The 27,483-nt window shown below is 40.8% G+C and overlaps 1 protein-coding gene across 1 annotated transcript in view; it reads right to left on the bottom strand.

The window, feature by feature from the left end:
• The window catches only part of LOC137638832 (protein strawberry notch-like), a 44,858-nt gene extending 20,494 nt beyond the window's left edge, over positions 1-24,364 (bottom strand). The window contains exons 1-5 of the mRNA XM_068371225.1: positions 24,210-24,364; positions 23,678-24,016; positions 22,343-22,507; positions 7,962-8,074; positions 7,168-7,439 (exon numbers count right to left, since the gene is read on the bottom strand). Of these exons, the coding sequence (XP_068227326.1) occupies positions 7,168-7,439; positions 7,962-8,074; positions 22,343-22,507; positions 23,678-23,780 (653 nt within the window). The 5' untranslated portion in view covers positions 23,781-24,016; positions 24,210-24,364. The remainder of the gene's footprint in view (positions 1-7,167; positions 7,440-7,961; positions 8,075-22,342; positions 22,508-23,677; positions 24,017-24,209) is intronic.
• Between the last annotated feature and the right edge of the window lie 3,119 nt (positions 24,365-27,483).

Genomic DNA, 27,483 nt, shown 5'->3' with positions numbered 1-27,483 from the left:
CTTAGTGAAGGTAGCCCACTTCGCCTGGTATACCGTGACTGACGAACGTCTCAGGTACCCTGACAGCCTAGATGCCGTCCTCGATGAATATCCTTTCTTCCTCAGGAGACGCTCGACAACCTCCACGCGTGAAGGTGGAGGGACCGAAGGTTTTCGTGGAACCTTTGGAAGTGAGGCTGCCGGAGAAGGTCTGGTCTGTCCGGAAGAGGCCAAGGTGGAAGGCGCGCCAATTCCTTTAGATCCGCAAACCACTCTCTCTCCGGCCACCAGGGCGCTACCAAAGTCATCCACAGGTTGTCCGCCCGTCTCACCCTGTTGAGGACCTGTCTGAGCATCCCGAAGGGAGGGAAGGCGTAAACGTCGAGGTTGTCCCAAGGGTGTTGGAAGGCGTCCTCGAACGCTGCTGCTGGATCTGGCACAGGAGAACAAAACACAGGGAGATGTGCGTTCAGTCTCGTAGCGAAGAAGTCTATCACCGGCGAGCCCCACTTCAGAATGAGGGTCTTGGCCACTTCTGGGTGCAGGGACCACTCGGACGCTACCACTTGACCCATCATGCTGAGGCTGTCGGCCAGGACGTTTCTCTTCCCTGGAATGAACCTCGCTGAGAATTTGATTTGCTCCACTTCGGCCCATTCTAGGAACTCCATCATGAGACTGCACAGTTCCTTCGACTTCAGTCCTCCTTGCTTTTTCACGTAGGCGACCACCGTGGCGTTGTCGGCTTGTCGCACATCAGCGCCACGGTGTTTCCCCAGAGCAGATGGACGAATTCAAGGCACGCCCTTTGTACTGCCATCATCTCTAGCATGTTTATGTGCAGGCTAATCTCCTCGCCTTCCCATTTCCCTTTTGCTGTCTTGTCGAGGAGATGGGCACCCCAACACTCCTTGGACGCGTCCGTGAACAGAAGCATCTCCGGAGGGTCGGCTTCGAAGGGCATTCCCTTGAGGGTGTTCGATCAGACGTGCCACCACTCTAGGAGTTCCTTCGTCTCCGGGGACACCGGGACTATCTTGTGCGGGGAGTCCCCCTGGTTCCAGAGCTCCCTTAGGTTCCACTGCACTCCCCTGAGTTTGATCCTCCCCTTGGGGACTAACTTCTCCAACGACACGAGGTGGCCTATCAGTCTTTGCCAGTCCTTGGCTCTCCTGGGCTGGCCCGACAGGAAGGGCCAGAGTATCTGTTCCAGGTTGTCCAGTCTCTCCGCGGAGGGGAAGGCTCTCGCCAACCGGGAGTCTAGGACCATTCCAAGGTAGGTCATCCTGGTGGAGGGTATCAGTTGGGACTTTTCCAGGTTGATAATGATACCCAAGACGTTGCAGAACTGCAGGAGCTTTGCGCCTTGCTCACTTAGTACTTCCTCTGAGGCTGAAAGCAACAACCAGTCGTCTAGGTACTGAATCAGGCGGATGCCCTGTTCGTGTGCCCAGGCTGAAACTGTTGCGAAGATCCTCGTGAAGACCTGAGGAGCTGTCGACAGTTCGAAGCAGAGGGTCTTGAACTGCAACGTGAGTACTGTACCCCATTTCACCCTCAGGGACTTCCTGCTAGAGGGATGGACGGGGACCTGGAAGTAGGCGTCCTTGAGGTCTATGGACATCATGAAGTCCTCCTCCCTCAAGGCCGCTAGGACCGACTTCGCAGTGTCCATCTTGAAGTCGGTTTTGCACACGAATTTGTTGAGGGCGGAGAGGTCTATGACTGATCTCCAGCCCGTGTCACTTTCTCCACCAGGAAGAGCCTGCTGTAGAACCCTGGACCTGGGTTCTTGACTGGCTCTACTGACCCTTTCGCCAGCATTGCCAAGACTTCCTCCTGCAACGCTGCTACTCTCAAGGGGTCCTTGGGTGCCAACCACTCCGCTTGTTGATCTGGGATCAGAGGTGGGGGGGGGGTCCGCTAGGAAGGGCAGCCTGTAACCTTCCTTTAACACTGCTACAGTCCACGGATCTGCTACGTGGTCCCGCCATGCTTGCCAAGATCATTTGAGGCATCCCCCCACCTGAGGCATCGGCAGGAGTAGGGGCCCTCTCTTCCTACCTCCTTCAAGAGGCGCGGCCTGAACGGCCTCTTCTGGAGCCCGAATAGGAAGGCCTGAAGGCTGACTGCGGAGTCGAAGCTCCTCTACGGGGGGGGGGGGGGGGGGGGGGGGGGGGCTGCGAAGACTGGAGCCAGGCCGTCCCTTCTGGGTTGGCTAGGTGAGGCGCGGGGAGGGAGAGAGACGTCGGAAGATGGTCTTCTATGGGCAGGTCTTCTTGTTGGAGGGAGTCTGGGCTCTCCTGCATCCTTCAGTTTCCTGACCCTCTCTACCACCTCCTCCACCGCCTGCAGAGGGAACACTGACTCACCCCACAGGGGTAAGTTCCTAAGGGCTCTCGCTTCCCTGTCCGGAAGCCTCCTGACCAGTTTGCTGAGAACTGTGTCCCTTTTTCGAAGAACCCAGTTGGCCGACTGTGAGAGGGACTGGTAGGACAGGAACTTGAGGGCCTTAACCCCTGAGCTAATCAGACCCTTCAGCAATGTCTGGTTCTCCAGAACCGAGAGGTCGTGCGAGGCCTGAAAGCCCACCAGGGTGCAGCTCCACCAATCTAGCCACGACGAGACGTAGACCAGGTCCATGGCCAAATCCTCCATCATTGAGGTCTCCGACGGGGAGAAGCAAACTGGGGCGGCGGACTCTCTCTCTTCTGCGGCCCCCTGACCTAGGATGGCGATTGCAGGTTCTACTGTACAGGGACCCGCACGGCGCCCTTCAGGGAGGTAGAACCGCTTCTCGGTCTTGAGACCCTGGAGGAGCTTGGAGGCGCTCTGACTCTTGGGGGCGTCCGCATGACTGGCCACTATCTTGTCGATATGCGCCATGCCCAGCCTAACGTCTCTAGCCAGGGGAAGAGCCAGTGAGGGCCTCTGCTGCACGGGGGTATCGACCAATCTGCTGAGGCCCGAAAGCCAGTCTTCGTCTGTGGCGGGCTTCGGCTGCGAAGACTGGAGCCAGGCCGTCCCTTCTGGGTTGGCTAGGTGAGGCGCGGGGAGGGAGAGAGACGTCGGAAGATGGTCTTCTATGGGCAGGTCTTCTTGTTGGAGGGAGTCTGGGCTCTCCTGCATCCTTCAGTTTCCTGACCCTCTCTACCACCTCCTCCACCGCCTGCAGAAGGAACACTGACTCACCCCACAGGGGTAAGTTCCTAAGGGCTCTCGCTTCCCTGTCCGGAAGCCTCCTGACCAGTTTGCTGAGAACTGTGTCCCTTTTTCGAAGAACCCAGTTGGCCGCCTGTGAGAGGGACTGGTAGGACAGGAACTTGAGGGCCTTAACCCCTGAGCTAATCAGACCCTTCAGCAATGTCTGGTTCTCCAGAACCGAGAGGTCGTGCGAGGCCTTAAAGCCCACCAGGGTGCAGCTCCACCAATCTAGCCACGACGAGACGTAGACCAGGTCCATGGCCAAATCCTCCATCATTGAGGTCTCCGACGGGGAGAAGCAAACTGGGGCGGCGGACTCTCTCTCTTCTGCGGCCCCCTGACCTAGGATGGCGATTGCAGGTTCTACTGTACAGGGACCCGCACGGCGCCCTTCAGGGAGGTAGAACCGCTTCTCGGTCTTGAGACCCTGGAGGAGCTTGGAGGCGCTCTGACTCTTGGGGGCGTCCGCATGACTGGCCACTATCTTGTCGATATGCGCCATGCCCAGCCTAACGTCTCTAGCCAGGGGAAGAGCCAGTGAGGGCCTCTGCTGCACGGGGGTATCGACCAATCTGCTGAGGCCCGAAAGCCAGTCTTCGTCTGTGGCGGGCTTCGGCTCGTCCAGCCTGTGGTGCCGTCTAATGAGGGCTATAACCTTCCTGTACGCTGACCCTTCCCCGCCATCTCCTAGGCCCTCCGTCGGATGTTCTTCTGTCTGAGAAGGGGCACCCCCGACGGAGGGTGCCGCTTGGGGAGGAGGCATCTTTTTGTCGCGGCCCACGTTCGGCGGTTCTGGGTGGAGGACGGGCATCGCCGCTGGGATGGAGGCCTCCGTCCTGGGCTTGTCTCTCCCCACGGGGGACCAAGCAGCTGCGGGCTACCTCGTGGCTGCTGGATGTCTCTCGCGTTCCGGCTGGCTTGTTGAAGACTTGGAGGCTGGGACATGGCTGCCAGGCCGAAGGGGCGACTCTCTCCGCTGGGCGGATGGAGTCGGAACCTTCGCGGACTTATGCCTGTCTCCTGGGGCCTTAAGTGAGGATTCCCTCCGACACTCGGACCTGCTGCAGGGGACGTACTTTGTGGTGGGAGAACAAGCCCTTGGGAGCCAGCCAGAGGTACCCGGAACTGCTTAAGCTCCCAGGAGGTGGTTGCGCAGGATGGCGACACGCACCCATTCCTCCCTAGGGGAGCGGCTTCTTCTGTACTTCCTCCTGGGGGATCTAGCGTGCCTCCCGGCGTGGCGAGATCTGGAACGGGAACGGGACCTCCTCCTGCGGGACCTGTCTCGTCTTCTCCTTTGGTCCCTCGGAGCTCTATCCTCCGAGGAGTAAGAGTATGACTCGAATGAGGAGCCAGAAGACCTGTAGGACCGCACCGAAGGTTCAGAGTCATCCCGCGTTGCTGGTGGTTCCTCATGTCGATCCGTAGGCGACGAAGGCTCCAGGAAGACGGGAGGGAGCGTTGCTGAAGGCGCTGGGGAGAGCAAGGCAACTTCTTGCTGGGGAACCAGGCCTCGAACTCTTCCTCCAGCCTCATGGGCGACCTGAAGGGTGTCCTCGGCGGCGCCCACGCGAGGGGATCCGACGACGGCGAGTCCTCCTTCTCGGCGTCTCCCCCAGCTGCAGACGTACCTGAAATACAGGCCCATGAAGCGGGGGAAGAGGCTGCAGCAGCCTTACCCCACATAGGATCGTAGGAAGGGACGGGCCCTGCTGGCACCAGGACTCCATCCTCTGAACACACTCCCGTCCCTCCCTCAGGCCCTCCTCTTGCCTGGACCGACAAAACATCCCCACTAGCAGGTATCTCAGACTCCTGGGGAAGAGCAATGGGCCTCTTCCCCACAACTGACTTACCTCGTCCCCTACTCTGGGTAGGGGAAGGCGGCTGAGAAGCTCTATCTGACGAAGCATGGGAGAAGCAAGCGGCGAGGAGACGCTCGGCTTCCTAGGCGACCTCTTGGACGCCTTCTTCTTCCTGGTGCTGTAGCGCACCCACTGCACCTCGTTCCAGGACTCGCACTCCGGACACGTGGCTGTAGGGGAACATACGCTGCCCCTACACGACGACAAGAAGTGCGGGTCGACTTCAGGCTTCGAAAGAAAAGCGCCACACAATTTACCAGCCATAGGCCCGGGACAACGACGGGGATGCTCCATCACACACTAGTAAGGCATCGCGAGACACAGGAACACAGAGGGAAAAGGATAAGGAAGAGCACAAAGGGACCACGTGGGAACCGCGTGACACAAAGGGTCGCACTGGGTAAGGAGAGCGCGTCGAGATGTTATCGCGACGCGACCAGAAAACTTACTGGAGATCGAGACCTGAGCAAGCATGCTCTCTGAACCCAGGTCGCCTCGTGGTGCGTATCACTCCGCCAGAGGTTACCCCGCATAGAAAACGGGAGTAGGGTAAACTACACAAAATTCTGGTCGGTTGGGAGGAGATCCCAGATACTCCTAACAAAGTAGTTCGAGGTAAGTACTCCATGTTGGAACAATCGATCATTAAATATTCTACAAGTACATTTCTATATAGAGTTTCATTGCAATTGAATCATTACTACTGAATACATTTCTTGGGGGTCTGTATTTATGAGGCCCGTAAATCCTCAAGGTGGATCTTGATCAAAAAGGAAATACTGTAGTGGCTTTAGCTTTCTCGATAATAATTACTCAAGATTCAATCATTAGATATTCTGTAAGTACATCTCTTATATCGAGTTTCATTGCAACTGAATCATTATTACTGAATACATTTCTTGGGGGTCTGTGATTATGGGGCCCGTAAATCCTCAAGGTGGATCTTGATCAAAATGGAAATAGTGGCTTCAGCTTTCTCGATAAAAATTACTCAAGATTCGATCATTATTCTGTAAGTACAACTCTATGTCGAGTTTCATTGCAATTGAATCATTATTATTGAATACATTTCTTGGGGGTCTGTAATTATGGGGCCCGTAAACCCTCAAGGTGGATCTTGATTAAAATGGAAATAGTGGCTTTAGCTTTTACGACAAAAATTACTCAAGATTTGATCATCAAATATTCTGTAGTACATCTCTATGTCAGGTTTCATTGCAATTGAATCATTATTATTGGATATAGTTCCAGGGGTTCTGTAATTATGGGGCCAATAGAACTGTAAGTTGGATCCTGATCAAAATGAAAATAGTGGCGTTAGCTTTCTTGATAAAAATTACATAAGATTTGATCATCCAATACTCTTATGCTCTCTATCCTACAGCACATTGCCAACAGAAAATTAACGAGCATAATGTTGAAAAAGGTGGAAAATAAAGAACCAAATCACGATTGAAAAAAAAAACCTTTGTATGGCTCGTAACACAACAAATCTAAACCATCATTGAGGGTTTTTTAAAGGGAACTTCTTCTTGTTACTTAATTCTTGAAACATTATAGTTGTTCGTTATTTCCCAGTCACCAAATTGGCACTTATATTAAACAACCTTCACTATTCAAAGATACAATTCATGGAAATAATAATGTATTACCAAAGATTATAAACTGCCAAGATAACAGACCCAAAATCTTTTAAGAACTTACTAATAGAAATTTAAAAAGCAAAACCAAGGAAACAAGTAAACAATGGATTCAGGTGACTTGAACATTAAGTATCATCTCCTGTCTGAAAGACTGAGGACTATGTCAGTCAATGGGGACTAAGATCATGAATGGGGAAATTATACGGCTGTTAGGATGACATTTTAATTGAATTAAGGTCACAGGGCAGGTACTCGGACCAGGCAGGCCACCAGTCCCAAACTAGAAGGCTAAGCAAAAGGCTTATAAGTGAGTGTAATTAGGGGCCAAAAGGAGACTGCAAAGACCCTTATGTAATGCTAACAGTGCATGGAGTGAAATGCGCTGATGACACTACCCCTTGCTGTTGGGACTTGAATGAAATTAATGTTATACAAGACAATGAGCAAAATACATTCACACAATTATGAACACTTACCTATTTAGGAATTTACTCATATTATTGTAGTCCTTATCTAGCTGATAAATGCTATCTTCTTTGGTAATTATGCCCACACCAACCAATGCATTCTGGATGTCTGAGAAGAAATCGCCTTTATAATCTTCAGGTGGAGGTACTATAGGATGCTCATAGCCCATCATGGTCTTCATGGTAGATTCCAGAGCCATACGACCATATTTGTTATCTATGTTAAATGACGAAAGATCACGAGATTCTGTTGCTCTTCTGTCACCATGTGTCAACGCACCCTGAAAAACAATGATCACTTAAACTTGACTGTAATTCCTATATATATAAAAATTTATTATACATGTAGTTGTCGACCTACCAGTCTTGCCCATTTATAACTAGAACATATAACAAAATGCTGTAATAGAACAATAGCATATAATTTTACGCAGTAAGCAAGACAACACTTGCAATACGAAACAGGACTATTTGTTGACTACTGCAGCTGAAAATCGTAGGCATACGAGTCAGGTGAAGCCTACCTTAGGCAAAAATTTAATAAAATCTGACTTATAAAAAGCTTCTTGGAATCTATCAAGTTTGTAAGTTGAGGACTTTCTGTATTGTAGACCACCCAAAGCATGTAGAGTAATAGGTTGTCAACATCAGTCCAGAATTACAATATGCAGGTCTCCAGTAAAAATGAAATTTACTACAATAAAAACATGTAAAAAAATACAACAGACCAAGTAAAATGAATTATACTATACAGCATATATGTAATTATTAGAAGAAAAAAATACAAAAAACAGTATACTCACTAAACTTTCTAATCTTTTTGCAACGATAGATGCAAACCTCCTCTCGCCGGCTAACTCCGAAATTAGAAATACATATTCAGGAGCATTAACCTGGTTACTTCTGTGAGTTCGACCTGAAAGCAACAATGTTTGTTATAAGAATAAGATCAGATCTAATATATAAATAGGTAATTGATAGAACATTATAATATAAAAAAATTACTATTCATAACAGGCAAATAACAATGTTTAATCTACTTCAAGTAAGTATTTAACCAATAGTGAATAAAGATCTATTAATTCAAAAAGATTCAATAAAAGAAATTATTTAAAAATTCCATGCTCCTGTGGAACACATCTCGTTGCAACAATGTGTACTGTTCAAAACAAAACACCCCTGATATGTATGTTGCAGACATAAAAACCATGGACTACAAAATTTTCTGCACCTAGATGATTCCCAATAAAATGTCGGGAGGGAGGGAGTACAGCACTCCAATACACAAATAATAGGCTTGCATCAAAGTTTTGTTCATTTTCATTAAATACAGTCATACCTCTCTTCACGAAAGACTCTGCTTACAAAATTTTCAAGCTACGAAACGAGATGCGAATATTTTTATAACTCACTTTACGAAAAAAGTTTCACTTTAGGCAAAGAGAAATGCCAGCCAGGCCTAGATAAAAGAGTCACCCATCACAAAGTTGAAGAAAATGGGCTCAGACAACAGAAAATGTAGCTGTAGTCTATAATAGGGGTAACCATAATAGTTCAGTAAACATGGAACTTTATATTTAGTATACTGTATGTACAGTATTGTACTGTACAGCGTGTATCCATTTAATGTGGTAAAAAATTAGTTATATTTGAAATAAACCGGATTTTGATGAAACTGGTGTTTTACGTAACTGTATCCAATAATAATGCATGTAATATTCACATCTTAGTATTGTATTTATAATAAAAAACATAGCAAGTTATCTCATGCATTGTTAACATTCAAATCAGCTGATCTAATCTACGTAGTCCGTCGTCAACCTGTATTCACTTTCATGATATTATCACACTGATATGACTGTTCACTAACAGAATTACCTCACTGATATAACCTATCATGCATATTAGCATGATATCTCCTTCACATCATTATTAGTGTCATTCACTTATTATCAAATCCCTTTCATACATTTACTTTGCTCTCCCACACACATCTACAACGTATCTTTCCAACTCTTTTGATTCTCTTCATTTTTCGCGATTTCATTCGTCTTCTCTTTTCTAGCATTCATTCGTCACTTTCATCTTATTAATCATTCTACACCCCTTTCATATCCCTCATTTCACGTATTCCCACTTTTATTTTTATTCCTTCTCGCATTTCCAATATTCATTGATTTCTCTAATTTATTTGAAATAGCGTAGATTTGGTAGAGGAAACATGCAACAAGGAACTTGGCAATCGCAATGCCCGGGCAATCTGAACACACGCTACCGACTCCCCGTCTCGTCTCTTTTGTCATATTGTTTCGTCTTTCTCTCTTCCTGGTGTTTCACTTAACTTTGTCCAATAACAATGCATGCAATATTCACATTTTAGTATTGTATTTATAATTAAAAACATAGCGAATTATAATCTTATGCATTGTTTACATTCAAATCAGCTGATCAACCCGGCCTAGTCCGACGTCAACCTCAATTTTTGGATAAAAAAAAAAAATCCTCCATTGTTAAGGCATGCTACCGAAGGATATTTCATACTTACTGAAAGAAACAATTATTACTTGATCCATCGTCTTCCAATTAGCATACTAATTCCAATGGTTTTAATTGAAATGCTTCTCTCATATTTTATCTAATTGTATCGAGTTGAATTGCAATAACACTAACCGGAGTTTCATTCATGTTGCCAATGCACGATATTTCATAGTTTTTAGCTCTTTGGTGCTTGATTATAAAGCCTCAATAGACTTAACAAAGAAAAAAAGATTTCATTTATTACACACAAATACACAGAGTGAGAGAGAGAGAGAGAGAGAGAGAGAGAGAGAGAGAGAGAGAGAGAGAGAGAGAGAGAGAGAGAGAGAGAAAATATGAATGATTTGAAGTTTTCTGGCATCCTAACATCGAATAAAAGAACAGTAATACTAAAAGGAGTTATAAATGTACTATAAGAAAATAATGATAGATTATAACAAATTGGTGCTTATGTAATACTATATTAACTATATATAGTAGATGTTTTGAATAAGTTAAGAAATAGTATACACAATACCCTTTGTTATTGCTTTGCTAAGACGACTCGTAACCTATGCCACTACGAAACTTCTTGTGTGTTGTCTCTTGTGCACTATGTTACTGTATACACTTTCTTAAACAGAAATACAGCTTATTTCATTAACTAAAATATTAAATATCTTGATAATACAGTAATTGTTTCTTTTAAATAAACAAATAAAAATAGTGCATTCGATTACTTTTCAACAGCTGATTTCTCTCTCTCTCTCTCTCTCTCAATATTAAATTTCTTTTCGGAAACATTATTGCATTCTAGAAAATTACGATTATCTAAATAATTAATTATGCTTTAATAAAACATTTATGTACTTTTTTTTTTTTCCAAATTTCGTGTGTATTTTATCAATCTAAGTATTTTGGGTGCAGTGATCAGATCAGCTGATCTGATCACGTCACCCAAAATACTTAGCTTAATAAAACACTAAATTTAAAACAAAAGGACTAATATGTCTTAATTAAAGAACAATTAACTATTTAAATGATGGTAATTTTCTAGAATGCAATAATGTTACCAAAACAAAATAAAATATTGAGAGAGAGAGAGAGAGAGAGAGAGAGAGAGAGAGAGAGAGAGAGAGAGAGAGAGAGAGAGAGAGAGAGAGATTAACTATTGAAAAGTAATCAAATACAATGTTTTTGTTTTATTCAAAAAAACAATTACAGGTTGGCCATCACTAATCCGGCAACTTTAGGACTAGGAGTGTGCCGGATTATCCAAGTATTATAGGTAGTCGTCGACTTACGACCAATATAGGTACCGAGGTGCATCGTTAGTCGAAAAAGGGATTTGTTTCCATAGAGTTATTATGATGCCTCATGATTCGGCACTCATCTAAGTCATATTTTGTCCTTATTTTATTACTGTGAATCTTTATTCAATTTTCTTGTTAAATAGTATATCCTATGCTCTATTAAAGCATTTTTGTATTCTATTTTACAATTTCTAAGTATTACTTAATTTTTTGTTTACCTTTAGTTATAATCAGCTGATCTGAAGGTCTTGCTATCGTATCAAAAGATTGCACACATATGAGTGGCGAATTTTACACAGGTAATCGCCGACTTACGACGTAAGCGACTTATGACTGTTCGACGATTTTTTTTCACTGTGATGACGTCATAAGTATGTCTGAAATAGTACACTTATAGGAAAAATTTTCCATGGAAATAATCTATTTTCTTGTAAAAAAATTGAACTGTTTTATCTTGGCGAGTTAGTATTTTCATTTATTGTTTATATACAGTATCCATTTTCAGTAAAAAAAAATATACATTAATTAAAGTTTTAATATCTGTCGAGTTCATATGTCTGGTGACGTCATATTACAGGCGGAAAGTGAGCTGACAATAGGGTGATTTTCTTCTAATAGGCTAATGAATAGTATTACTATTCACATTGTCAAAATATCAAGTATTGATGCAAAGCATTTTGTGTGCGTATCGGTTGTTACGAGTACTACGTAGCGTATATTTGACTCTAAGCTAGTTTGATTTCCTCTCTGATAATAGATCGATATTATATAAAGACTAAGTACACTAATAGAACAAATATTTTCTTAGAAATATATTTCCTTTAAAATTATAAAAATTGAATACATAACTTGCAAATCATTATTAGTCGAGTTCATATCACATGTCCTGTGACGTTATATGTATGGCGAAATGTGCGCTGACAAACCGAATGATTTCCTTTAGGTGTATTACTGAGTAATCTCATTTTCATTATCGAATCATTGAGTAACAATACAAAGACTTTCGAATAATGTCGAAAGAAATATGAAAACTTAACAGTGAATTAAACATCAAAATATGAGAGAGAGAGAGAGAGAGAGAGAGAGAGAGAGAGAGAGAGAGAGAGAGAGAGAGAGAGAGAGAGAGAGAGAGAGAGAGAGAATATTCATATGATAACTAATAATAAGGTCTATAAACAAACTGTATGGAAACTGTGATACCCTGTAACATATTGGTGCTGATGTAAAATTCATTTGAAGATTTTTAGAAAAAGTCAAGAAAGATGATTATATAAAGAATTCAGTGTTATTCATACTGTATGTGCGCATAATTGCGATTAAGTAGCTTGACCTTGAGATCACTGATGCCTACCAAAAGTATTTGTTGATTATTAAAATGCTCAAGAAATTGAAAAATAGAATACAATCATCCTTTAACCCTTTTACCCCCAACGCTATTTGGAACTTTCCAACCCTTAACCCCCAGGCGTTTTTTTTTTTAAAGCACATTTTGGAAAATATATTTTTTTTAAATTGCTCTAACAGCCTTAATTTTCGTCATAGAGGTCAGGTGGTCTCATTATTTTGGGAAATGCCTGAAGTTTCTCATAAAGTTATCAAAAATAAGCAAAAAATGTAAAAAAAGTTTTTTGCAAGGACGTACCAGTACGTCCATCGGGGTAAAGGGATGAGTTTTGTGAAACGTACCAGTACGTCCATTGGGGGTAAAAGGGTTAACAAACCACAATAATGAAAAATACACTATAAAAAAACTGTTTTCCTGCTAAAATGAGGGTGCGTCTTCTATCACTTTACGTTGGAAACAGCACAGCCACTTGCCTGTAACGAAAATAACTGAGAAACAGTACCGCCACCCAAGGTGCCAGTAGCGAAAATAATGCCGATTAACTAATGTTACCGGATTATGATGGTCAACCTGTAGTTTATTTCATTTCCTCACCGAGATATTTTCCCTGTTGGGGCCCTTGGGCTTATAGCATCCTGCTTTTCCAACTAGGTTGTAGCTTGGCAAATATAAATAATAATAAGTCACTTGCTGGTCACAGTTTACTCTCTCATGGATGAGAGAGATGTCCTCCAGGAGGAGGATCATGCCTAGGACTTTGCTCTCCCACCGCCCTAAGGAGACAAGTGTAGACCTCGGCATCACCCACAGGGGACCAAAAGTCTGATGCTGTGCTCACAGGGGAAGGCTCCACCTCTGAAGTAGGAGTGCGCTTCCTCTTGAAACCCAACTGAAGGAGTTCAAACAAAACTTCCTCCAAAAGGGGACCATTAACACCCAATGAAGAGATAGGGGAGTCAAAGACTTCTTTTTTTTTCCTGTGCCAGAACCTGTCACACTGGGAGGCAGACCACTCCCGACAATCAGGACAAGTGTTGTACAGACACAGCAAGTGGGGGTCCGTCTCAAGGGCGGACATGAAGGTACCGCAGGAGCGGCCTTTGGGACCAGGACAGGTACACATGTTAAAGGAAGGAACCAGGCACACAAGAAAAGAAAGTGATAAAATTATTAAATAAATGGGAAGTCTTAATAGTGGGAGAGAGCGACAACATCCACACTAGTAGGTTGGCCTGGGCACTAGCCACCTATTGAGATACTACCGCTAGTGTTTTCTGGGGTCTTTAGATTGGCCAGACAGTACTACATTGGATCCTTCTCTCTGGTTACGATTCATTTTCCCTTTGCCTACACACACACACCGAATAGTCTGGCCTATTCTTCACACATTCTCCTCTGTCCTCATACACTGGACAACACCAAGATTACCAAACATTTCTTCTTACATCACTATAATCGTTCAGTGGCAACTTTTCTCTTTGTAAGGGTAGAAGAGACTCTTTAGCTATGGTAAGCAACTCTTCTAGGAAATGGACACTCCAAAATCAAACCATTGTTCTTTAATCTTGGTTAGTGCCGTAGCCTCTGTACCATGGTCTTCCACTAACTTTTTGGTTAGAGTTCTCTTGCTTGAGGGTACACTTGGGCATACTATTCTATCTTATTTCACTTCCTCTTGGTTTGTTAAAGTTTTTATAGTTTATATAGGAGATTTTTATTTTAATTTTGTTGCTCTTAAAATATTTTCTTTCTGTTTCCTTTCCTCACTAAGCTATTTTCCCTGTTGGAGCCCCTGGGCTTATAGCATCCCGCTTTTCCAACTGGGGTTGTAGCTTAGCAAGTAGTAATAATATTTTAAAAGTTTACTGAATGTTGAGGATAATAGGGAGGCATATATAATTGCTATTGCAGGTGTGGAGGTACCAGTGATGGGAGATGAGAATGAGAGAGAGATTACAATAGATGAAGTGAGGAGAGCACTAGATGAAACGAGAGTAGGAAAAGCATCTGGTATGGATGGTGTGAGAGCTGAGATGTTGAAGGAAGGGGGTGTGACTGTACTTGAATGGTTGGTGAGATTGTTTAATAAGTGTTTTGTGTTGTCAATGGTACCAGTAGATTGGGTTTGTGCATGTATTGTACCACTATATAAGGGTAAGGGAGATGTGCATGAGTGTTGTAATTCAAGAGGTATTAGTTTGTTAAGCGTAGTTGGACAAGTGTATGGTAGAGTAATGATTAATAGGATCAAGGATAAAACAGAGTGGTTTTAGAAGAGGTAGGGGTTGTATGAATCAGATTTTTACAGTAAGGCAGATATGCGAGAAATATTTAGCTAAAAGTAAGGAGGTGTATGTTGCGTTTATGGATCTAGAGAAAGCGTATGATAGAGTTGATAGGGCAGCAATGTGGAATGTGATGAGGTTATATGGTGTTGGTGGAAGGTTGTTGCAAGCAGTGAAAAGTTTCTACAAAGGTAGTAAAGCATGTGTTAGGATAGGAAATGAAGTGAGTGATTGGTTTTCGGTGAGAGTGGGGCTGAGACAGGGATGTGTGATGTTGCCGTGGTTGTTTAACTTGTATGTTGGATGGAGTGGTGAGAGAGGTGAATGCTGGAGTGCTTGGACGAGGATTAAAACTGGTAGATGAGAATGACCATGAATGGGAGGTAAATCAGTTGTTGTTTGCGGATGATACTGTACTGGTTGCAGACACAGAAGAGAAGCTTGGCCGATTAGTGACAGAATTTGGAAGTGTGTGTGAGAGATGGAAGTTGGGAGTTAATGTGGGTAAGAGTAAGGTTATGAGATGTACGAGAAGGGAAGGTGGTGCAAGGTTGAATGTCATGTTGAATGGAGAGTTGCTTGAGGAGGTGGATCAGTTGAAGTACTTGGGGTCTGTTGTTGCAGCAAATGGTGGAGTGGACGCAGATGCACGTCAGAGAGTGAATGAAGGTTGCAAAGTGTTGGGGGCAGTTAATGGAGTAGTAAAAAAATAGAGGGTTGGGCATGAATGTAAATTGAGTTCTATATGAGAAAGTGATTGTACCAACTGTGATATCTGGATCGGAGTTGTGGGGAATGAAAGTTATGGAGTGACAGAAATTGAATGTGTTTGAGATGAAGTGTCTAAGGAGTATGGCTGGTGTATCTCGAGTAGATAGGGTTAGGAATGAAGTGGTGAGAGTGAGAACGGGTGTAAGAAATGAGTTAGCAGCTAGAGTGGATATGAATGTGTTGAGGTGGTTTGGCCATGTTGAGAGAATGGAAAATGGCTGTCTGCTAAAGAAGGTGATGAATGCAAGAGTTGATGGGAGAAGTACAAGAGGAAGGCCAAGGTTTGGGTGGATGAATGGAGTGAAGGAAGCTCTGGGTGACAGGAGGATAGATGTGAGAGAGGCAAGAGAGCGTGCTAGAAATAGGAATGAATGGCGAGCGATTGTGACGCAGTTCCGGTAGGCCCTGCTGCTTCCTCCAATGCCTTAGATGACTGCGGAGGTAGCAGCAGTAGGGGATTCAGCATTATGAAGCTTCATCTGTGGTGGATAATGGGGGAGGGTGGGCTGTGGCACCCTAGCAGTACCAGCTGAACTCGGTTGAGTCCCTTGTTAGGCTGGGAGGAACGTAGAGAGTAGAGGTCCCCTTTTTTGTTTTTGTTTCATTTGTTGATGTCGGCTACCCCCCCAAAATTGGGGGAAGTGCCTTGGTGTATGTATGTATAATGATAATAATACCGAGCCAGAAAGCAAAGTGGGTGCTCAGCCCAGGTGTGAGAGAGAGCAGGGTACCCAGCTACCTCCCACCATTCCCGCTAACTAGCGGATGGGGGTAGTTATCCCTTGCTAAAATCTTATGGCTTGTCTTTCAACTTTGCTGAAAGTAACATCCCCTATAAATAGTGAATGGTTAGTATAGTGACGGAATAAAATGCTTTTAGTATGTCTGGTAATTAGCTGGTGATGAAAATCTGTTGCAGCATGTTTCTGCTGGCAAAAAATGCACCCTAGTGTATGTTCAGCTACTAGCATATCTCAAATTTTTCCTTGCAGTGTTAATGTAGGAGTAAATAATTCAACAACAGAATGGAGACTTTGCATAGAACAGACGCAAAAGGTTACCATTTAAGGAAATAAATGGAAAATCCTGAAATCTTAAAATTTGGAGGCTTCAATAGAGCAAAATTTAGAAGTTGAGGCTGATATAAGAAAACTTATTGCATATATAGCTGAATAGCTTAATTCTGTTAAATTCTGATAATGGTAATCATGCAGTGTCTTCTAATACTGCTGCTCAGACTACTGTACTTGCAATTTGAAGTTTTCCTGTTTTCACAGACAAGGGAATAGATTACTGTGTCAGGTGGAGTCTCTTAATACTTTCGCCCTTGTTTTCTATATCTCATCTCCAGCAGAAAGGGCGAATAATTTATAAAAAAATAAAATGCCTAACCATTCTATCACCAATTCAAGACCACTTTCGAATCCCTTGTCAACAAAAGGAGAGGTCATTTAGACTTATCAAAATTAAAATTTGCAGGATCTTCACTTTATATTAAATTGCTTAATATGTTTAGATAGAATCATTTTGGATACTTCTCCAGACCTACTGTATTGTTTCTGAATCAAATTCAAGCCAATTGGGACAGAAACAAAATCTGCTGAAAGGAGATTATGATAATTCAATGCACATTATTATTATTACTAGCTAAACTACAACCCTAGTTGGAAAAGCAAGACGCTATAAGCACAAGGGCTCAAACAGGGAAAAATAACCCAGTGAGGAAAGGAAATATGGAAATAAATAAAAGATATAATAAATAAATAAAAAAAATATTTTAAAAATATTATTAGAACAGATATTTCATTTATATACATAAAAACATTTGCTGTATGTCTGAACTTTTGAGGTTTTACTAATTCACCTATCTGACTAGGAAGATTATTCCACAACTCTGTCACAATATTGAGCATCATGAAGGAGAAGGCAAGGCTATTAGAATTAACAACATGCCTAGTATTACAAACAGGATGGAACTGTTCAGGAGGATCTAAATGTAAAGGATGGTTAAAATTATGAAAAAACTTATGCAACATGCATAATGAACTAATTGAACGACGGTGCCAAAGATTGATATCTAGATCAAGAATAAAAAATCTATTAGAGCATAAGCTCCCGTCTAACATATTGAGATGAAAATCAGCAGCTGAAGACCAGACAGGAGAACAATACTCGAAACAAGGTAAAATGAAAGAATTAAAATACTTCATAAAAGATTGGTCACCATAAATCTTAAGAGACTTTCTCAATAAGCCAATTTTTTTGTGCAATTGAAGACACTGACCTAAAGTGTTTCTCAAAAGTAAATTTGCTGTCGAGAATCACCTAAAATCTTAAGTCATACTTCTAGTTTTGTTAGGATTCAACTTCATACCCCATAACTTGTGCCATACACTAATTTTAGCTAGATCTCTATTAAGGGGACCGTCCGCGGTGGTATTTTGGCATACCAACTTGAAAAATTCAAAAATCGTTTTATTGTCTCTCTGTATAGAGAAACATATCGTACATGCTCTCCAGAAGTTTCAACCCATTATTTTTACAAATAACGAAGATATAGAGGTTTTTAAATGATGACGTCATCCTTACTGTGTCGTCTGCATGACTGTTTGACAAAATCGTCTTTGTGTGTAATTTTGCATATATATAGCGATTTTTCACTTATATTTCGAGCTATCGTACGTCTGGCAGAAATGGAAGGCATTGGTAGAGTGTAGATGAACGAAGTCTACTACAATAACAGAAGCCAAAGTTGCCAAAGATGTATAGAAGTTATAATGTATGCCTATGTTTACTTGAAGTTCGTATGTACATTGTGTTTCCACAACGCCTTCGGGAACATTATAGCATGGCCAATGTTACCTAAGGTTGTAGAAAGAACAAATAGTCAACAATTTTTCCAAACAATGAAAATAGCGGTCTTTAAATGATGACGTCATCCTTATGGCGTCGTCTACCTGACTGAGTTAGACAGGTGCGCAGTTCTCTCTCTCTCTCTCTCTCTCTCTCTCTCTCTCGAGAATTATTTAAAACTCCCATTTATACAAATACTATAATAACAATGTTCAACTCTCTCTCTCTCTCTCTCTCTCTCTCGTTTCGAAATCTCGTACCTCTGGCAGAAATGAAAGGCACTGGTAGAGGGTAGGTGAATGAAAACCACCTACGAACACATCACAAAGTTTCCAAAGACATATAGAAATTATAATGCATGTGTTTATTTACTTGAAGTTTGTATGTTGATTGTGCTTTCACAACGTCCTCTGGAATTTTATAGCAATGCCAATGTTACATAAGGTGATAGAAAGAACAAAAAGTAAGTGGAGAACAAGAAAACAGAAGCCAAAGATGTATAGAAGTTATAATGTATGCGTTTGTTTACTTGAAGTTCGTATGTACATTGTGTTTCCACAACACCCTCGGGAACATTATAGCAAGGCCAATGTTACCTAAGGTTGTAGAAAGAACAAATAGTCAATCATTTTTCCAAACAATGAAAATAGCGGTCTTTAAATGATGACGTCATCCTTATGGCGTCGTCTGCCTGACTGAGTTTGACAGATGCGTAGTTCTCTCTCTCTCTCTCTCTCTCTCGAATTATATACCCCTGCTATTTATACAAATACTTGTATTCTCTCTCTCTCTGTACATCCTCTTATTAGATAATAGAATGAATCTCTTTTTTCAATTGATCGTATATCCTTGCAAAAATTCTTATTCTCTCTCTCTCTCTCTCATCTTATTTTATAATAGGATGAATCTCTTTTTCATTTGTACGTATACCCTTGTAAAAAGTACTTCTCTCTCTCTCTGTACATCCTTTTATTAGATAATAGAATGAATCTCTTTTTCATTTGTTCGTATACCCTTGTAAAATATACTTATTCTCTCTCTCTCTCTCTCTCTCGAATTATATACCCCTGCTATTTATACAAATACTTGTATTCTCTCTCTCTCTCTCTCTCTCCAATTATTAAAAACTCCCATTTATACAAATACTATAATAACAATGTTCAATTCTCTCTCTCTCTCTCTCTCTCAATTTGAACTGTCATCTATATCAGCCAAAGGCTCTCTCTCTCTCTCTCTCTCTCTCTCTCTCTCTCTCTCTCTCTCTCTCTCTCTCTCTCTCTCGTTTCGAAATCTCGTACCTCTGGCAGAAATGAAAGGCATTGGTAGAGGGTAGGTGAATGAAAACTACCTGCTACGAAAAAATCACAAAGTTTCCAAAGACATATAGAAATTATAATGCATGTGTTTATTTACTTGAAGTTCGTATGTTGATTGTGCTTTCACAACGTCCTCTGGAATTTTATAGCAATGCCAATGTTACATAAGGTGATAGAAAGAACAAAAAGTAAGTGGAGAACAAGAAAAAAGAACCAAGAAAGAGGGAAACATGGATAAGAGTACAAAGCTGAAACCTGCTAACTAAAACACTGGCAACAATTAGAGATCGCTGGCAACTCATAACATAGGAATAGTAAACTGAGGGTTCAAATACCTCCTTTAGGGTGCATTTATGTAGGAATGAACAATAAAAGTTATCATAATAATATTATCTTGATTTCTTTTAGAAAAGAAGCGAAAGCTTGCTGCAAATCTTTGGGAGCTCATAACTCAAAAACATACTTATTCCCACTTAGGTACATTTTTCTCACTTATTTGTTGTTTGATATTAGAGAAAAAGATATCGTTGAAAAGAAGAATAAAAATTCCACAATTCTGTCAGACAAAATTTTGATTTCCGTTTTACATTTTTTTTCACGATTATTTTCCGTCTAGACGAGGAAAAAAAAATAAAAATTCATTAAAAAAAAACAGAAAGGAAAATCAAAATTCTGTCTGACAGAATTGTTCGGTTGTTAGAGTAGTTTTTGTGGTATAAGTTTCAATACAATTGGTATTATAGTAGTGGGGAAAAATGTACCTAAATATTTTTTTTAAATCATGATTTTTGCTCATAAATCCAAAAGTTTTTGATCAAATGACTTGAAATTTTTATATGATAAGGTATTATATGTGTCTAAAACATATATAGAAATTGTGTAATTTGGATCATTAGGAAAAAAAATGGCGGACATGGCGGACGGTCCCCCTTAACCCTTCTACCCCCAATGGACGTACTGGTACGTTTCACAAAACTCATCCCTTAACCCCCATGGGCGTACCGGTACGTCCTAGCAAAAAACTGCTATTTGCATTTTTTTTTTTTTTTTTTGCATATTTTTGATAACTTTATGAGAAACTTCAGGCATTTTCCAAAATAATGAGACCAACCTAACCTCTCTATGATGAAAATTAAGGCTGACAGTGCAATCTGAAAAAAAGAGAAAATATTGCAAAACGTGCTTGAAAAAGAAAAACGCCTGGGGGTTAAGGGTTGGAAAGTTCCAAATAGCATTGGGGGTAAAAGGGTTAAGGGATTCAGCAACCCCAGATCTACATTCAAGAGATGGAATTGATGCAAAGAGAGTAGCATCATCTGCATATGCAACAAGCTTGTTTTCTAGACCAAACCACATGTCATATGTATATACTGTAGTATGAAAAGTTATGGGCCAAGAACGCCAGATATCACATTCCTATGCTAACTATGGTAACCATCAACAACTACTCTTTGAGATCTATTACTTGAAAATTCAATAATGATGCTAAGAAACAACCCACCCACTCCCAACTGCTTGAGTTTGAAAACAAGGGCCTCATGATTAACCACGGTCAAAGGCAGCACTAAAATCAAGGCCAATCATAAAAACTTCCTGACCACAATCAAGGGACTTCTGTACAGCATTGGAGATTGTGAGAAGAACATCACATGCTCTAAGGCCTTTACGAAAACCAAATTGCCAACTAGGGAACAGATGATTACCCTAAAAAAAATGTAGCAAAACGTTTTGCCAAGACATTAAAAAACATTAGAAAATATGGGAGTTATGGTAATTGGGCAGTAATCAGTTGGGCTTTGAGCTACCACAAACACATTTACATAGTGGAGTAATATTACCAATTCTCCCAAAAAGTGCTAAAAGCTCCTCATCTTGCTAACTTATGCAAAATAAGATAACTTTGGAGTCAAGAAATCTGGGTCTATACCTCCATAAACATCAAGGTCCATCATCAGTTATAATTTCACGAGATTGAAAAGCTAAACTAGGTAGTTTAGCCTCAGGAAAACAGGAATGAGGAAGCTAGAGTTTTTCATTACTCTGCTTAGTGTCAAACACATCAACCAAAAGGGTTCCCTTTTCATTTGGACAGTGAGTGACTGAGTATTATGGTTTAAGTAAAGGAGGAACTGTTGCATCTACACCAAAAAGCGCAGATTTAAGGGTAGTCCACCACTTAGGTTCCTGCATTGTACTAAAAAGGTACATTAAGTAGGCTATATGCAAGTCAAGCACTAGATCTTGAACATAAAACAGGTTGGCCATTTTGGCAATTGCACATTATGAGGAATCAAAATTCATATATACTAACCATTCTGAAGAATAATAGCAATGAAAAAGCACAATAAAAGTTATCTTGGTAGTGATGCAGAAACTGTAAAAGTTTTATAGTCATATGAAAGAACAATGAGTAGGAGATATATATGCCATAATCTATGCTGCTCATAAGCAGTAGAGTTTCGATCTTGAACAGTACATAAGATATAAGATTGGGATTGACTGCAACGAAGCAAGACAATTTAAGAGAAATTCATCTTAGTTCCTTATTAGAAAAGCAATATATTGTACATTCTAAGATAAATGAAAAATAATGCTCTCAAAGTACAGTACCTAAAATGTAATTGGGTGGTAGCATCAAATTGCAAAATGCATTCGTAAAACACACAAAATATAAAAATAAGATAAATTATTAGTAAAACAAAATACTATATTGTAATATATAAGATTAAAGAAAATAAACACTTGAATACAAACTGTGGTAATGAAAAGTACACCAATGCTTACCAAACTGCTGGATTGCCCTGTCGGCAGACCATGGTAACTCAAGAGTGATATGTACTCTTCTCCTTTGGTTTTTAACTCTGCGGTCACTTTGCAAGGAAATACCAGAACTGGCAGCTTCGGAGATAATGGCTATATCTTTTTCTGAATTCATAAACCTTTCTTTTTCTGAAAAAAAGGGGGGGGGGGATATTAGAGGAACAGCAAAACCTACATTTTTATGGCATTTGAAAGAAAATGAAAAATCAGTCGTCTCTAGATAATTTCCTTGTCAAGAGTGTAAAAAAAAAAAAAAGATAGTGAAGTGCCCAGAAAGCATAATGTAAGTAAATCAATTAGTGATCGTGAACGTTGTTCCAGAGAGATAATTCCTGATAAGGTTCTCATGGAGGGATATTCTATCTACAAGCAGTAAAGTAACCCCTTCTTCCTCCTCCTACTCTCATTTCTCATGTCAACCATGACTTTCTTCAAAGGTAAAATGCAGGTAAATTTGTTCATAATTCTATTTTTCATTATGAATTATTAATCTGTATTCATTTCTAATATTAGGGGATATAATCTTAACTGTAATTGTCATTACAAAATCTTTAAAAATAAGCGTATATATGTAATTATGGATGTGTGGAATGCTGAATAAATTTCACTTAACTTTTATGGGGGAGAAGACTGTTCTAAGACATAGGCAATTTAGGTTGCGAGCTTGCTCCTAAAACAAATTAAACTCGTAGACCGAGGTTATACTTTACTGTATATGTTCACAGTTGAAATATGCCATCTATACAAAGGCTGACTTTAGAATATATATTAGAAACTATATTTGAAGAAATACCTATATCATATGCATCTAATAACGAAAAATACATAGTACCAGTACTCCTACACCTTGAATGCTCATCAGTTTGCCACTCCCAGACCCAAAGTTAACAAAAAAAAAATCAGCAACATTTTCACCTGATTGATAAGGTACCTCCCAACCTCAATTTCATGATGGGTTTCCATCATCTAAACAAATTAAAATTGGAAAAAGGGAATGCTAATATAAGAACTAGGACTACAGATATAGAAATTTTGAATCCAGGATTCATGTAATTAGACTTTGATACCACTCAAGAGATTGCCAACCTCAACAAAGATATAGGAGTTTGGATCCTATTCAAAGGGGAAAAAAGTTTTAGAAAGAGGAAAAGTAAAACTTTATATATTCATCAATACCTTTATCTATTTCCAAAGTGCCATTTTATCATTGACAATATCAATGTCACTACAATACACTGAATATAATAAGACTTTTAATCCATAAAATTTCCAATTCAAAACACGAACCTGATCACCTACCTTTAATATTTAAAATTTCTAAAGACACATCAACTTCCGAACGCGATTCATACTGAACTTGGCCATCATCCCCTTGCACCACTCTCCCTTTTCTTCCTGTCATTTCGGCAACATTTTCAGGGCCCCCAAGTTCATCTATCAACTGATCTAAGGTGTTAGGTGGAAGTTTTCGGCCTAAGTTATCAATTGCTTTTAGGAGCTCTGTTTTATACCTATTTGCTTTCTCAACATGGTCTCTGGGTGGTGGCGGCGGTTTCTCTCCGTTCTCCTGTCGTCGTTTTCCGTTCTTCTGCTTGTGATTCTTGGCTTTGCCTCGTTTTTTTGGACGGCCCCACGTATCTAAAAAGTACCATTGCAATCTAAATCTTTTAAAGCAACAGAACAAATAACTTAAATTCAGCAGATTGTCAATACCTGTTACATCAAATTAATTTTATTATTACTTGCTTTGTTACAACTCTAGTTGGAAAAGCAGGATACTATAGGTCCAAGGGCTCCAACTGGGAAAATAGCCCAGTAAATAAAAACTTACCTTCATCATCAAAATCACTAATTCCTGAGAAATCTGAAGAAGCTTCTGATGAATAAGCATCTTCTTCATCTTCTTCTTGACCACTTTCACCTTGATAAAAAAAATTAGACTGTCAGATAAAGCTAGAAATGAAAAGTGGTGATAAATATTTCAGTATTATGAATGAAATCTTTCAAAATAAAAGTTTTAAAGATATGGTACACGACAACTACGTACATAGCATTACTTCAGCTCTAATGAAAGCAATATGCACACAGGACATAAGCAACACGAGGAAGCATTGAAAATACCATACCTAAATAAAAAATAATTTATATTTTATTGCTAGTTCAACTTCAACTATATACTCAACGCTATGCTACTTGTCCTGTAATTAAATTACTCTTCCTAATAATCTACATTTGAAAGGAAAACTACCAAATCCATCAAACCTTAAACTATCAACAAACCAAATTTTATTCCATCTCAAATTTTCAGAATAAGTATACAGTAATCAGAGTAATTTGTTACCATATACATATACCATACAAAATAGAAAAAATATAATCAATAAAACAGGATTTTGAAGATTGGGAAATTAGTAAAATAACTCAGGACAGGCAAACAGTACAGTAGTCAAGTGGCAGGAAAATATGCTTAAAAAATTACTGGTAAACAAATCCTCCAACAAATTACTTGAATACAATTACTGTATCATCAACCACTGCTAGGACTCTTAACATCCATAAAAATAATTCTAGGTGTTCGTTATAAGTCCATGATTTGATTGAAGAAAGAACAATAACAGCTGGACTGTTTCACCAACATAGGATAATATAAAAAAACGTCATAAAAGAGCTGTTACTATATTAAGTAATCCCTTGGCTATCAGGAGTGTTACGTTCAACCCATACCGGCCCCCTCCACTGCTGATGTGAAAAACCGCAATGTCGATACAGTACTATACAGTTGCATAGTTCTTTGTATCACCTACAGTACTCAATGCATTATATTTTATTTACTACATTATATAATGCAATACTTCTCTGTATTCTTGTTTATTTCCTTACTATATTAATTTTCAGTTAAAAAATGACAAAAGAAAAAATTACCGTGCGTGTGGAATAATAATTATAAATATGTAATAGCACGCAGAAGACCCAAGATATAGATTTACCTATAATTCAAATAATCCATGATGTACTAAGAATGGTTGCAGAGTAATAGTATAGAGAAGTATGAAAGATATAGAGAGAAAAATGTGTAAGTAAAGCGCAAGGTAAGTGAGGCAAAGAGGGCAGCTGACCTGAGATGGGGTCATTCATATAAAGAGAATAAGTAGTAGTTTTGGAAAGAAGTGAAGAGAGTAAGGAAGACTGTTTCAAGAATTGAAGAGAAAGTGAACGATGGAAATGGAAGGTTGTTAAAAGGAGAGGAGGCAAGGAAAAGGTGAGCCGAATATTTTGAAAGTTTACTGAATGTTGAGGATAATAGGGAGGCAGATATAATTGCTGTTGCAGGTGTTGAGGTGCCGGTGATGGGAGATGAGAAAGAGAGAAAGAATACAAGATAGGAAGTGAGGAGAGCACTAGATGAAACGAGAGTAGGAAAAGCATCTGGTATGGATGGTGTGAGAGCTGAGATGTTGAAGGAAGGGGGTGTGACTGTACTTGAATGGCTGGTGAGATTGTTTAATATATGTTTTGTGTTGTCAATGGTACCAGTAGATTGGGTTTGTGCATGTATTGTACCACTATATAAGGGTAAGGGAGATGTGCATGCATGAGTGTTGTAATTCAAGGGATATTAGTTGTTGAGTGTAGTTGGAAAAGTGTATGGTAGAGTAATGATTAATAGGATTAAGGATAAAACAGAGAATGCAATCTTAGAAGTACAGGGTGGTTTTAGAAGAGGTAGGGGTTGTAGGAATCAGATTTTTACAGTTAGGCAGATATGCGAGAAATATTCAGCAAAAGGTAAGGTGTATGTTGCATTTATGGATCTGGAGAAAGCGTATGATAGAGTTGATAGGGAAGCGATGTGGAATGTGATGAGGTTATATGCAGTTGGTGGAAGGTTGTTGCAAGCAGTGAAAAGTTTCTACAAAGGTAGTAAAGCATGTGTTAGGATAGGAAATGAAGTGAGTGATTGGTTTCCGGTGAGAGTGGGGCTGAGACAGGGATGTGTGATGTCGCTGTGGTTGCTTAACTAATATGTTGATGGAGTGGTGAGAGAGGTGAATGCTCAAGTGCTGGGACGAGGATTGAAACTGGTAGAAGAGAATGACCATGAATGGGAGGTAAATCAGTTGTTGTTTGCGGATGATACTGTACTGGTTGCGGACGCAGAGAAGCTTGGCCGATTAGTGACAGAATTTGGAAGGGTGTGTGAAAGAAGGAAGTTGAGAGTTAATGTAGTTAAGAGTAAGGTTATGATATGTAGGAGAAGGGAAGGTGGTGCAAGGTTGAATGTCATGTTGAATGGAGAGTTACCTGAGGAGGTGGATCAGTTGAAGTACTTGGGGTCTGTTGTTGCAGCAAATGGTAGAGTGGAAGCAGATGTACGTTAGAGTGAATGAAGGATGTTAAGTGTTGGGGCCAGTTAAGGGAGTAGTAAACAAGAAGTTTGGGCATGAATGTAAAGAGAGTTCTGTATGAGAAAGTGATTGTACCAACTGCGACATATGGATCAGAGTTGTGGGGAATGAAAGTGACGGAGAGACAGAAATTGAATGTGTTTGAGATGAAGTGTCCAAGGAGTATGGCTGGAGTATCTTGAGTAGATAGGGTTAGGAACGAAGTAGGGAGGGTGAGAATGGGTGTAAGAAATGAGTTAGCAGCTAGAGTGGATATGAATGTGTTGATGTGGTTTGGCCATGTTGAGAGAATGGAAAATGGCTGTCTGTTAAAGAAGGTGATGAATGCAAGAGTTGATGGGAGAAGTACAAGAGGAAGGCCAAGGTTTGGGTGGATGGATGGAGTGAAGGAAGCTCTCGGTGGTAGGAGGATAGATGTGAGAGAAGCCAGAGAGCGTGCTAGAAATAGGAATGAATGGCGAGCGATTGTGACGCAGTTCCGATAGGCCCTGCGGCTTCCTTCGGTGCCTTGGTTGACCGCGGAGGTAGCAACAGTAGGGGATTTAGCATTAGGAAGCTTCATCTGTGGTGGATAACGGGGGAGGGTGGGCTGTGGCACCCTAACAGTACCAGCCGAACTCGGTTGAGTCCCTTGTCAGGCTGGGAGGAACGTATAGAGGAGAGGTCACCTTTTTTGTTTCATTTGTTTGATGTCGGCTA

Source organism: Palaemon carinicauda, chromosome 3 (assembly GCF_036898095.1).
Source record: "Palaemon carinicauda isolate YSFRI2023 chromosome 3, ASM3689809v2, whole genome shotgun sequence".
NCBI lineage: Eukaryota > Metazoa > Arthropoda > Malacostraca > Decapoda > Palaemonidae > Palaemon > Palaemon carinicauda.
Note: the sequence above shows the minus strand (reverse complement) of the source record. Positions and strands in the feature narration are given on the sequence as shown.